General features: G+C 42.7%; 1 protein-coding gene across 1 annotated transcript; it reads right to left on the reverse strand.

Moving 5' to 3' along the window:
* Positions 1 to 334: 334 nt before the first annotated feature.
* lypla2 (lysophospholipase 2) lies at positions 335 to 13,445 on the reverse strand. Its single transcript, XM_069716728.1, has 10 exons — positions 13,383 to 13,445; positions 7,862 to 7,954; positions 5,173 to 5,204; positions 4,461 to 4,526; positions 4,200 to 4,247; positions 3,931 to 4,001; positions 3,142 to 3,215; positions 2,917 to 3,018; positions 2,550 to 2,720; positions 335 to 1,488 (listed from the first exon to the last, which is right to left on the reverse strand). Exons 2-10 carry the CDS (start codon positions 7,937 to 7,939, stop codon positions 1,438 to 1,440), a joined length of 693 nt encoding a protein of 230 aa, XP_069572829.1. The 5' UTR covers positions 7,940 to 7,954; positions 13,383 to 13,445; the 3' UTR covers positions 335 to 1,437.
* Between the last annotated feature and the right edge of the window lie 367 nt (positions 13,446 to 13,812).

Below are 13,812 nucleotides of genomic sequence, written 5' to 3' on the forward strand. Positions count from 1 at the left end.
TCATTTCATGCAACGCATTAGTCAGTCATTCACCTTTAAACCTACAATCTTATTTAGATTAAAAAAATAATAATAACAAAAATAAAATAAACTGAGGTACTTTAACATGGAGAATCACACAAAGCAGAAAGCGATCGCTCATCACATGCGGGTGGAAAAGTTTTTGAAAGAAACAGCACAGGGTAACAAAAGCATCGATTGATTAGTTTTCTTTTATTTCAGTTGGATTTTGTTCACAGAATTCAGGATATTTTAATCACACAAAAAAAAAAAAAGAAAAAAAAGAAACTTGTAGATGTAGATGTTTCAGAAAAAAGGAACCTGGTTGTTTTTTTTTTTTTTTTTTTTTTTTTTTTAGATGCTCAAGATTAATGATGCAAGACCCGGACACGCTGCAGTGCACTGTCATGGAGGAGGAGGGGGGGGGCGTGGTGAAATGGATTGGGTGGGGCGGGCGGGGGGAGGGGGGTTGGGAGAACTAGCCGTTCTTTTAAACCATCTAAAACCAATGCCTCAATGCACCCGAGTTGGACTCTGGGGCTCCGACCAGCTGCAGTCAGACCCAGTGCTTGAATGTGGGATGCGGTTAAAAGCAGGAGAGGTCCGGAAAAAGGCCGAAGCAGGGTTGTAAACATAAAACTGTGGGAGTTAGCATCGCTAGCAGTCCACAAACGTGTAAACCATACAGCCGTGTAGCAGTTTACTGCTCGTGTCTGTTAACATCTCTCTCACTTTCTCTGCTGCAGTTGTAAAGCAAGATGGAGTAAGAGGCCGCTCCTGCTTCTCTTACACATCAGAGTCTGATCTCACCGAACGCATGGAGCGAAGGAGGCGGGGTCAACTCACGACCGCGAGGAAGTGCGTCCCACGGCTTAGAAAAATGAAATGAAGCAAAACCTGGTCTGACTTTTAGCAGTTGGTGACGGACCGTAGCAGGTGGGTGTCGACCTGCTTAACTTCACACCGGTCTTATTGTTGGTATTCCACTAAACGTTTTAAAAAGCTACACAGCAATGCAAGTGGAAAAGGTGTGGCGGCGAAGCGATGACATAAGCTTTAAAAAAAATAAAATAAAATAAAATAAAAAGTCTAATGAGGTAAAAAGTGAAAGATAAACGGATTGAGGCAACAAACAGATTTAAATAAAAACCGAAGGGAATGTATCGCGTGAGTCTGTGATTCTCCCTCCGAAGGATAAGACTTTATTACTGCGAGCACTTGGTTTTTCTGCTGCGATCGAATCAGTGTTGTCGGACTGAACCGCATGAGGAGCGTTTGATTTGTTTAGCGGTGCGGATCGAATCGGTGTTCTCCAATATGTGTGTGTGTGTGTGTGTGTAAGAGGGGGGTGGGTGCTCATGGCTGTTTCCTGTGGGAGAATGGCAGATCCGGGGTGGGGGTGGGGGTGGGGGGGTCACAGTGGGGATGAAGGTGAGGTCAGATCCGGGGCAAATACTTCTCGATAAATTCCTTTACACCCGCCATCTCCTGCAAGAGAGCAGAGCGGATGTTGGTAACAGTGGAGGAAGAGAGCAGACGATGCTGGACATCGACTCATCGCCGGTTTACGCACAAACCAACAGGAAAACGAAGACAGATTACAGTCAGTACACTTTATAGATATATAATCTGAAAGAGGGAGCTGGTATTTCATCAATTTGAGGTTTCTGGTGGTAAAAGTTTGATTTATTTTCTGTGTGATTTGGTAATTCTGAGAAAAGTATTTGTTAAATGGTGTCTTTTTTTTTCTTTTTCTTTTTCTTTCTGTTTTGTGTTTGTTGTTATTTCTTCCCTAAAATAAATTCATATTTTGTAACTTTTTCCGCACACAGTGTTCGTAGCTCATCTTTGTGTCTATTTGAGAGTCCGCTGTGGGAGGTAGACGTAGTGATGTGATATACGATCATTAAGTCTGCAGTGTGTGTTTTATTTTGAGAAATGACCAGATGCTCTGTAACGTTCCTCCGTCTGACTTCCTGTTCGGTTTATCTGCTCTGGGCAGCTTGTCGCAATCTTTACTTTTTACTTTCAGGACACTTTTAAAAACATAAAGCTGCTGTGAGCCTCCAGTTTTCAGCTCACAGCAGCTTCATGACCGGAAAGTTGAAATCTATGAAGGCAGTTTTGTGTCAAGATTTGAGAGCAAATTTCTTCGCACTGCAACCAAAAATAAAGTTTGTAAATAAAAATATATAATCTTAGAATAAAGTTATTTGGATCGCAAACTAAGTCCCCCTGACAGTTTTCTTGGTTTTGGTCACAGATGAAACCTCTTTGTTGTGACACAAAAGGTTTTGATTGTTAATCAGACCTCTTTGGTTGTGAGTTTCGTTACTGTGCTGATGGCTGAGAGGAGTTTCTATTGATGGGTTTGACTTCGAGTTACTTGATGCGGCTTCGATTGAAACGAGAACCTCTGCTAACGGCTGGAAATAAACATAAATAAAATAAAAGTAGTCACGGTGGATGTAATCAATCGAGATTGATTGAACACGAAAACAGATCTTTCCAATTTGTTGCCGCCTTAAAACAAGACAACACAGCCGTACCTGAGGACAGGAGCCATGGAGGAGTTCTGGGTAGGTTTTGAAGGTGATCAGGTCAGGGTTGAGTATGGACTTGAGCTTTTCTGACGTCTTGGCGCCGAACTGCACGGGGATCATGGGGTCCATCATGCCGTGGCACTGCAGGATCGGGAGATTCTTGCTGCCGCTTTGCGCCTGCAGGAAGGACACAACGCTCTCAGATAAGATGCACACTGGAAAATTCGCGCTTATCCCTCCGCGCTTGGGGCTTTTTGTTTCCACACGTTATAAGGAAATACTTTATTATCGAGAGTAAAAAGCAGCAGCATGTAAAACCGAAAGTAAGACAGAGGAAGCGAGTTATCGTTCCTGAGTAAAACTGTGACTGTACCGATGGGAAACTCCTGTGAAGTGGAAGCCAGCAGCTGAGGGCCACAACACCAGCCAACTGATGCTGGCAGGTCAAGGCGGTATACAAGGACAAGGCCCCACCCTGAGGAGAAATAAAGGACGCGTACAAACCTTATTAAATACATTAACTGGTATTGTCTTATAAACTATGTTGTCAATATGACTCTCGTGGATTATAAACCAACGCGGAGATGTAAAGTCCCACCTGAGAGAAGCCACCGAGAATTATACGGTGTGGGGGAATCCCGTTTTTTGCCTCGTGTTCGATTATGGCCTTGACTGGAAGAAAACAAGAAAAACGGTGTGTTATTAAGTGAAGGCGCAACACACGGACATCAGTGGGGAGTGATTTGTGATGTCGGGCTGGTAGCTTGCTGCAAAGATGTTGAATTTTTTCTCTCAGACTATAAAAAAACAGTTTTTTAGGGTTGGCACAGACCGTGCAGCTATTTATCACCTTTGTGGTCGGTTTAAACATTTTACTCCATACTTAAGAAATAATTGACTACGCCTCTTCACATTTCTGCCTGTTACAAGGTGAAAGTTGAAAACTTAAGACCTGGGTTTGTCTGAAAGATACGAGTTCATGCAAAATTAATTAATGTTAAAAAAGCAAAAGTGTTTCGAGCAGCTTTAAAGAGGGTGAAAATGTGCCAAAATAAAGAGGGATGATACTTTATGATCGTGTAAAGGAGCAGTGTGTAGGATTTAGTGGCATCTAGTGGTGGAGCTGGCAGATTACAATCAACTGAACAATCCTCGCCCTCCTCTTCCGAGCATGGAAGAGATGGTGGCTGTGAAATGTAAAAGACCTTCTGTGACGTCGACATTCAGAAGTTACAAAGAATTAAACGGAGGATGGAAACCGTCTCACACTTCAGGCAGGAGTTGAAGCTTCCCAATCACAGTTTAATGTCAGTGTATCTCTGCAATAATCAACCAGAAAAATGCCCCTTCTTTGGTATTAAAAAAAACAAACAAAAAAAAACCTCACTGTTTTCTGCTGCCTTCTTGATTCCAGACTCGTCCTGTGGGCAGTCGGGGCTGAGACCCATGAGGTCAAACCTGCACACATGCAGAGGCCGGCGTAAGGAAGAAAAAAAACAAAAACAAAACAAAAAAATCAATAGATACAATCGCTGTATTGTCAATGGCAGCATGGGGAGCCCATTGTAGTTTCCCAGGGAAACAATGTCATCCAGTGTGGAGCTTAAAAAAAAAAAAAAAAAAAAAAAGGCCATCTCTTTCATCACGCCAACTCACCACGCGGGCATCATGGTCTTCATGTTGAGAGAGACGGGGATTTGGGGCCTGAAGCGGGGGAAAGGCAACGAAAACAGGCCAGTCAGTGTCGGAGACCAGCAAATGTTAGCAGCTGATTTGATCACTCAGCAAAACAGAACGGGAGTTTTAAAGCAGCCTTTATAAATATTACAAACTTACGTATGTATTTGCAGGTTCGTTTCGTAATTCTCTCCATATAAAATATGGCAGAGGAGGGGGGGGGGAGGGGAGAAGACTTACGCGTGGGGGCAGATATACTTGATGTAAGGCAGCCGGATCCCCGCCATAACGTCTGCCCACCCGTGCCTGACAGAAAAACAGAGAGAGAGCGGCTCTTTGTTTTCTAATCCAGCGACAGCAAAATTACTAACATGCAACCCGAATGTATTAGAACTCAGTACATGAAAATCAGTTCTTAAATGTAAAATGAAGCTCTTTCAGGGAAAAAATTAAATAAAAACAAAACACCAACCAGAGGAGATATTTCTGTCTGTATTTCTGAGAGGAGCATCATGGTCTAAATTTGAGCACTTTTTTTTTTTTAAATGAGTCACACATGATGTCAGTGGTGCTTTAGGAAAGTCAATTACATGAACACAGGCATTAATTACCACAATTACAAATGACCGTGAATGCATCTTGTGCAGATTTCATAACTGTGTCTTATAGAAATAAATCCAGGTGCAAATGCAACCAGAGAAATGGGCAGAATTTCAAAATAAAATACAGAGGTTATTGGTTACCCTGAGCCCTTACTTCTGCTACTATACTATTTATTGTGTTGTTGTTTTTTTAACATCTTGCAATTATATCATCTGTGAATATATATATTAGTCCTTATATTATTTTTTTTCTGACTTCAGGAAACTGAATTTTATCTGAAAGGTTTTATTCTTTTTAAAAACAGAGACCAAGTCTCATAAAGTCTGGTGAAGACATTTGATCCACTCACCCTGTGTCTCCCAAACCATGAAGGAAGATCACCTGCAGCGCCGACAAAAACAAGATGAATTAATAACTCTTAAATACACAAATAAACACGGGAACAAGTCTGAACATTTTCCTCCAAATCCACTGATAACTGCTGAAGGGGGAGAAACTTGTGATCTTCCTGTGAGGGCGTACAGTATGTTCAACTCCAACTAAAAGGTGACATAAAAACAACCCCCCCAACAAAACAAAAAAATTATTAATAATAATAATAATATTAATAAATCCCCGTCTTTGATCTTTGAGACACTTTATCGGCCTCCTATACACAGCGTACTACTGCTAAGTGTTCGTACTTGTTCCCAAACACAATCACAGGTGCCAAATGTCCGTTCTTGCCAAGATAAGCACCCGCTGGCAGTTTCCACGCACACACACTACTCCCCACAGAGAAACCATGAAAGGGAATAATGACATTTTGGAAAGCTGGCAGCGGGCGGCTCGTTGGCTGGAAGTCAGAGATTCGGCTCATCGCAGAGATCAAACTGCTTTTTCCTTCCTTGTAGGGTTCAGAGCTGCAACCAGTGACAGTCAGCTTTGATCCCGGTGTTCAACAAACTGTACCCGACAACTCGATAAAGGACGCGTTTCATTTTTCCCACCACTTGGATCCGGCTGGGCGTCGACACGAAGGCGCCTGTTGACTGCTGAACCACCTGCTGCCACATCTGAGGCTTCTCACCGGGAAGGGAAACGGAGATCGTATCACAATCGAACATTTCTTCTTTACTGATCAGGGCTGAAGATGTTGATGAAAAGTTTAACTGCGGGATGGACCTGCTGCTTGCTGAGTTTAAAAAGGTCCAACCAGTCTTTTTTACACGACATCTTGAAAGACTCCTCCAGCTCCGCTGTCACAAGGACCGATACAGGAGATCATTCCTGCCCACTGCAATAAGACTGTACAATAACTCACCTCTGGCAAAATCCATCACACAACAATAACACCGTTGGTTGTCTGTTTTCTTGTTTGGTTAAATCTTTGCACTATTGTTTAGTTAGTTTTAATTTAATTTCATTATTCTATTTTATTTTATTGTATTTATTGTATATACTGTGCATTTTTATATTTAATATTTTACTGTTGTTTTATTGTTTTCCTGTACCTATATTGCTGCTGTCGCGAATTTTTTTTTCTCCTTGTGGGATTAATAAAGTAACTATCTATCTATCTATCTATCTATCTATCTATCTATCTATCTATCTATCTATCTATCTATCTATCTATCTATCTATCTATCTACAAATGAAAAGTTGAATTTAGTGATAGAATATGAGGGGGAACCAAACAGCGCAGCGACTGCTCCTGTTGCGCGTGTACAGAGCGCAGCACCGTGAGGAAGTATTTCAAGTTACATCGCTTCATCAACGTCAGCACTTGATCGCTGATTAATCAGTTTAAAAATCCCAAGCATGTACGCTTTTACTTTTTAAAAAGAAGAAGTTGATCTTTGACATAAAATAAGAGTGAAACTGAAAGGTGGCAGACTCTTGGTCAGAGAAAACTAGACATTTAAAAGATGTGAGAAAAGTAGCTGTGTTTCACCATTTTCTGACATTTTATAGACAAAATCAATGAAATAAAATAAACAAGGACGAAAATAATCATTAGCCGCCGTCCTAAACTGTCCTGACAACATTAAATGTTCCCTTCTACGGCTCGCTTTACAAAGTTATTGCAGTTAAATAAAGGTAAAGTTAAATAAAGATTTATTATGGTGATAAATAGTTGTGTCTGTGTCCCTTATCGCTCCACGACTTCCTCATTTCTGAGTCCGCTGTGTCGATGCCTCTTTACTGAGCAGTAAAATTAGATTTCCTATCATTACTGGGAGGAGCCGAGCTGCACGGCTGGGATTTTTGTTTCGGTAAAATGTGACACATGGTATTGTGTGTGTGAAGCAGAGAGCGAACTACCTGCATGGAAACTGTGTGTTCATACGTGTTGGAGGGATATTTGAGATCACTATAACACAGATGCATAAAAGATGTGCGTATAAATGGACAACGTTGAACAGGAAGTGATTTTGAACTGCTGATACAAACCCCATTCATTAATATTTTACAAAAGAGTCCACTGTTCTCGGGTGTTAAACACCGTCTGGACACATGGAGCGGCACAAGAACTTCATCTCCTAATTTAAATCAAGAACAATCTGATCAGAGAAGATGACAAACTGATTTACATCAACTTTTAAAGTGCAGACCAGGTGACGTCAAACAAAGTTTAAATTCGCCTTAAATATTTCTCACGCCTGATTTTTTTGCCCGTATTCACAATAAGGCAGATAAAAGGCAACCACCACTAAAAAGAAGTGTTCCTGCCGAAGTACAGACTCTGCTGATCTTTAATATCAAGACCTACAGCGCAGTTATAGTTCAGTCTATTTTAATGCAGCGAGCTCTAAAAGCTCCAGAGAGGAAGTCAAACTCCTCACACACCAGTGAAGGCAGCTTTAAGACCTCAGAAAATGTCCCAATACCCAAAACATCATCCCACAACTGGGACTTTCCTTGGAGGTAGATGTGCAGGCTTAACCTCGTGGGTCTCCTCCCCCCTCCTTCCTGAACCGCTCTGTCCCTTCAACATGCGCTGAATACAACACTAACATTAAAGATTTAAATGTCTGGTTTTGTTTGGTTTCACTCACCGCCGCGGTCTCCTTCTCCATCCCGGACACCGTCACGGCCTCGGCGAGCAGCGGCATAGACATGTTGTTGCCACACATACACTGTAAGAGGTGCTGGAGTCGGGAGAGAGAGGACAGGGAAAAAAAAAAAAAACAGACAAAGGTCAGCTGACTGCCGATCGCACAGTGTGCAACTACATGAAACGTGGTGTCATGTGTCCGGAGGCCAAAACAAAACAAAAAAAGCCTTCTTTAACCTCAATAATTCACAACATTTTCAGGCATTTTTAGAATTTTGCAGCTGGCCAGGCCTTTAATATCAACCATGAGACTTTTCACATGGTGGATTAAAACTGGAAATCTACTCAAAAGGTGACACGTCTCACCCCTGTGGTGACGGACAGTTTGATCGAGGGATTAAACCTCTGGAAGATTCGATTTAACAAATGATCAAACGGTCTGTTTGGCTGCTAATGAATCAACCCGGAGGTCATTTGATCAAATTGGTTCACTCTGATTCACTTTTTTTTTTTAGTGGCCTTCAATTACCGTGAACATCTTTTTAAACCTGGGCTTTGCCTCGCAGGCTGTGATTGGTGGAGGTTGTTGTAATAAATTCAGCACATCAGATTAACGTTTTTGCAGTTAAATAGTTTTTCTGTATATGTCTGCCAATAATAAGACATTGCAGAGCTGTTATATCTGCTCAACACAAACCGAAATGAAATGTTTTACTTATATTTTCCCATCTTTCATGCCATTAAATGTCTCATACGCCTTATGATGAGGAAGTGTTTATGGTTTATACAATAAAAGTGGCATAAAGCGAACTGATAAAAGACAATCAAATTGTTAAATGCAATTATTTTTTTATTCATATTCGTATCAGCTAAGATTTCATGGTGGCGAAAGCCCTGAAAATAGCACAATAACTTTAATGCGTTTACTATAGATCACATAGTTCATTACACTTTCCTTCAAATGTTCACATCACCAGGACGTATTCAAATTCAGCAAAGAGCCGAGCTTAGTCAAAACATGTGGAGGGATATCTGCATGTTGTTCAGGACTCTTTTGACAATGAGCAGCTCTGTCTGTCAGTCTCAACGCCGTCATTCATCCGGCAGACAGGAACAACAACAAAGCTGCACACGAACACATAATGAAGCTGCCGCTGAACATAAAACAAACAGCAGTCATGAGGTGCGTAAATGTGTTTGTGCACGGCAGGTTTCTGTAGTCAGCAAGTGGAGAGACTCATTAATGAAATGAAACTCCCTCCCTCCCCCGCCCTCCCTCCCTCCCTCCCTCTACTGTACTGTCGATCGACCTGCGTGAGTCAGCCGACGATAACGAGCATGAAATCAGCTTGTTGGTTTACAGTAAAGTCCAACAGTGAAAGCGCCGGCTCCTTTTAATGCCCTTTAGCTTTCTGATGCTTGTGGGACAGGACGAGACGAGACGCTGCCTGATTGGCAAACAGACGATGAGGAGACTGGGGGTAGGGGGGGGGGGGGGATGTCTGCAACGCGAAGGTTAATGTGTAAACCTTCTGCGAGATCCCACAACACGGCCGGTAAAATTCCACGGCTGTTGTGACCGAGCAGCTGAACGGCGCTCATTTCCCTGCGCGAGTTGGCGAGGCGACCAATGATCATCTGAAGGTCGCAGCCGCGGCCAGAAATACGTGGAAGCAGGCGGTACACGTGTGATTTAAGAGTCCAAAGTGTGGACAAAAGAGGATTGTTTTTGCTCGGCATCCTGACACCCCCCCGCCCCCCTTAAATGAGTAATCCCTGAAAAATAAAGTTGCAGCAACAGGAAATAGTCTGGTGGAGTTGTGAAGGAAAGTTGGGGTATTAAACTTCTGTATGTTTAGCTATGAATCAATTTTCTGCTAATTTAAGTGGGAAATAACACACATTTTACTGCCCTACATTTATTTAATGGACATATTAACTATCTACTTTGAAAAAAACATAAATATCATTAAAGATTAAAAAGGTGGTTTTCAAACTCTTTGGCCTGTGAAACCTCACTTGGTTCTTTTTAAAAGAACAATTTACGGCTCAAAGGGAGTAAAAACGAACCGATATTTGTTTTCAAGAAAAAGGCAAAACAAGGTCAACTTTAAGAGATGGAGATCTAACAATGCTCGACTGTATTCTTCTCTTTGACCGACTGCAACAGTGAAAACGCTGCTTTCATATCGATGCATCAAGTTTATTGCTGCCGGATCAATATTAACAATCTAAAATAATAATAATAATAATAATAATAAATCACTGTGTCTGTTCACTTTTACTACTTCATACGTACATTCAGCTGAAAACACTTGTGGCCTTTTATCTGGTGATGGAGCATTTTTGAAAAGTAAAGTAAAAGACGCGAGTACTTCCTTCACGACTGAATGTTTTCCCCCTCAGTACGACTCAGTTTGAGCAAAATAACGGAAGAAAATGTTATTAAAACGCGCCTCGCGGGACTCATTGTCACCAAATTCGAAGTCGGCGTTAAAGCCCTTCTAGGAAATGTAATTTAGCTGCACTTTGTTCTCTGAATGGGAACCAGACAGATACCGAGACTGAAAGCAGACAGCGCCGACCAGAAGTGAAAGCAAGAAAGCGACAATAAGAAAAAGATAAGAGAGGTGAAGGAGGAGTTCAGGACAAGCTGCTCCAACAAGTAGGTGTCAGCCATCTAAACATGGCAGCGTATGCAAAAAATAGAGGATATTAATCACGTTAACACCACCATCCCCCCCCCCACCCTGTTATTGTTCAGTGGGTTCACGGTGACCCAGAGAAGCAGCATGAAACACCGCGTGGGTTTTCAACGCACGCTCTAAGAAACAAAATGCTCACTCTCGAACGCTTCTGGGAGGCCGGCGGTTAAAAATAGTGTCGAGCTGTGTACGAGCATCTTTTCCAATTAGGTTAGGAGTAAAAAAAAAAGAAAACAGGACTTGTTACAAACTTAATTTCATTTAATATCTGCTGCAGTTTGGATTTGCAGAAATCTTCCAGTCAGCTTCCTCATTAAAACGTGAAATTATTAAACTTTTTATTGAGGAAGCTGACAGATTGCAGCTCAAACCTGCATTTGTATGATTCTTTGACTGTTTTTTTTTTTTTTTTTAAAAGCCTCGTGCCAAGAAAAGCCAACTATTAAAGCCATGCGGGAGCTATAGAGGACGATAAGTCAACCATTTTCTTCGATTGGCCCATTAATCCTAAAATCTAAAACATGCCCGAATGACCGATTGGAAGTCTAAAACGTACAAATATTTAAATTTAAAGCATATATAACAGAGATTACATACAAATGCTCCCATTTGAGAAAGTGGCCGTTCTCTATGAGCAGATTAACCATCAAACTATTTCAGCCCCAAATCAGTTCATCCTTTATGAAGCAAACAAAACCAGAAACTTCCCAGTTACAGCTTCAGCTTTGAAATAATGCGGATTCGCTTTTTTTTTTTTTTTTTTCCTGTTTTAAATGACTGCGCGTGTTATAATATTAACAAAATTAACAATCTAAAAAGGTCCCTTTTTCCTCTGGAGACTTCTTGTTCGCCGACAGATTAATCTGCGAGTGAAAGTAATCTCTGATAGCTTTTTCTTTGCACCTAAACCACATGCTGGCCGACGGGTTTAAGCCGCACACACCGTCCCAAATTTCCTGTCATCGCTCTGCCGGGGGGAAAAAAAAAAAGGGCTTAAAAAAAAACACTTGAAAGTCACTGACTTATATAAGAGATATAGCTGGTGGATATAAATAACATGTGCTGTGGAGACATTTTTGTATTTTTGTCATTAGGATTTACTGTAAATGTTCCCCTGATATCAAAGTCAGGGGACTGATGTAGGACTGATGTAGGACTGGTGTAGGACTGATGCAGGACTGATGTAGGACTGGTGTAGGACTGGTGTAGGACTGATGTAGGACTGGTGTAGGACTGGTGTAGGACTGATGTAGGACTGATGTAGGACTGATGTAGGACTGGTGTAGGACTGGTGTAGGACTGGTGTAGGACTGATGTAGGACTGATGTAGGACTGGTGTAAGACTGATGTAGGACTGATGTAGGACTGATGTAGGACTGGTGTAGGACTGGTGTAGGACTGATGTAGGACTGATGTAGGACTGATGTAGGACTGGTGTAGGACTGGTGTAGGACTGATGTAGGACTGATGTAGGACTGATGTAGGACTGATGTAGGACTGGTGTAGGACTGGTGTAGGACTGATGTAGGACTGGTGTAAGACTGATGTAGGACTGGTGTAGGACTGATGTAGGACTAGTGTAGGACTGATGTAGGACTGGTGTGGGACATCCTGTCAGGTGACCTGGAAACAGTGTGAACGACTTTTAGGTGAAACAAACCGAGTGATGAAGGAAAAATGATGCCCGCTTAAAACTTAAAGTACATCACGAGTCGTTCGTCCTGCCTGACTCCAATTACATCTGTCACAGGGAGAGAGAGAGAGAGAGAGAGAGAGAGAGAGAGAGAGAGAGAGAGAGAGAGAGAGAGAGGCGTGCTGCAGTCTGTGTGTGGACGGACACACACACACACACACACACACACACACACACACACACACACACACACACACACACACACACACACACACACACAGCTCTCTGCTCAGTGGCCACGGATGGCTGGCAAACAACAGCATAATATGCGGCACTGAGTGACAGGCATCCCCCCCACCACCACCACCATCACCTCCTCCTCCTCCTCCACCACCTCCCCCTCCACCACCCTCCTCCTCCAGCAGCTCCACTCTCTGTTGATGGAGGTAAACATCTCTGCTGGCTGCCGAGGAGTCAAAAAACCCAGCTGAACTAAAAAACGACCAGACTTTCTTGTTGTTGTTTTTTTTAAATAGTAAATGTTATCAAACAAAGCGAATTATCATGTGAACCTGAAGGAGGAGGAGGAGGAGCAGGAGGAGCAGGAGCAGGAGGAGGGAGCGGGCGGGTGTCGAAGAGGAGGAAGCAGACAAATGAAAGGTTGAAGCTTAGCATCCTCATCCTCAGCTGCCCCAAAAAACACAGAATGACTTCCAACCCGCGACCCGATTTAATCCCGGTTTAGCCGGTGTCGCGCGCACACGCACGCGCACACGCACGCACACACACATATATATATATATATACACACGCGTGCGCGTGCACACACATCTCCACAATAACCGGGGCTGCTGCTGCTGCTGCTAGCTAACGTCGCGCGCGCGCGCGCGCGCACACACACACACACACACACACACACACACACACACACACACACACACACACACACACACACACAACAGCGGTATTGTCTCCTGCCGGTGTCCCTCTCCGTCCCCTCTCCGTCCCTCTCCGTCCCCTCTCCGTCCAACCTCACGGTTCAAACTCGGACCCCAAACACCAGCCGTTTTTTTAGCGGACCCCTTAAGCGCCAGAGTACCGCGGAGAGGGTTCGGTTCGGTTCGCGGTAAACTGTTGGGAATCACACCCGAGGCCCGCTAGCTCACACGGATTCGTACACTCACCGCTTGCTGTCCCAGTTCACGACGGAGCGGAACTTCCGCTACTGGCCGCACTCGAGCGAGGGGGGCGGAGTCAGGACGTGGCGACGTCATCGCCTAGCAACGCCCTGCTCCGTATCACGACCCTTTTTTTTTTTTTTTTTGTTTCAGGGGTTTATTTCTAAATTCGTGGGTTTTACTCGTTTTTAAACGCGAATATGCAAATCTCCAATTACTTTCTGAAACGATAAGTCCGGTGACATTTTATATCTTTCTTGCTGTCCTTTGAAAATAACAAACAGCAGCTCATTGATTTAACTATAGTTCAGATTTATTCATAGAATAGGAACGAAGTATATCTGATAAATTCTTGAGCATAATTTCAAATTCATACTTCTCTGCAAGTTGCATATTTTATGTCATTTATTTTTGTGTAATTTCTGAAGAAATAATT

This window comes from Brachyistius frenatus, unplaced genomic scaffold (genome assembly GCF_029030835.1).
Source record: "Brachyistius frenatus isolate BFR_SWC_R1_liver_20210118 unplaced genomic scaffold, ASM2903083v1 Contig_162, whole genome shotgun sequence".
NCBI classification, from domain to species: Eukaryota; Metazoa; Chordata; class Actinopteri; family Embiotocidae; genus Brachyistius; species Brachyistius frenatus.

Coding starts and splice junctions, on each gene's coding strand:
- lypla2 (XM_069716728.1), bottom strand. CDS start 7,939: ATGTGTGGCAACAACATGTCTATGCCGCTGCTCGCCGAGGCCGTGACG. Junction 4,002..4,199: donor AAGACCATGATGCCCGCGTG/GTGAGTTGGCGT, acceptor GCATGTGTGCAG/GTTTGACCTCATGGGTCTCA. Junction 3,216..3,930: donor CAAGAAGGCAGCAGAAAACA/GTGAGGTTTTTT, acceptor GTTTTCTTCCAG/TCAAGGCCATAATCGAACAC.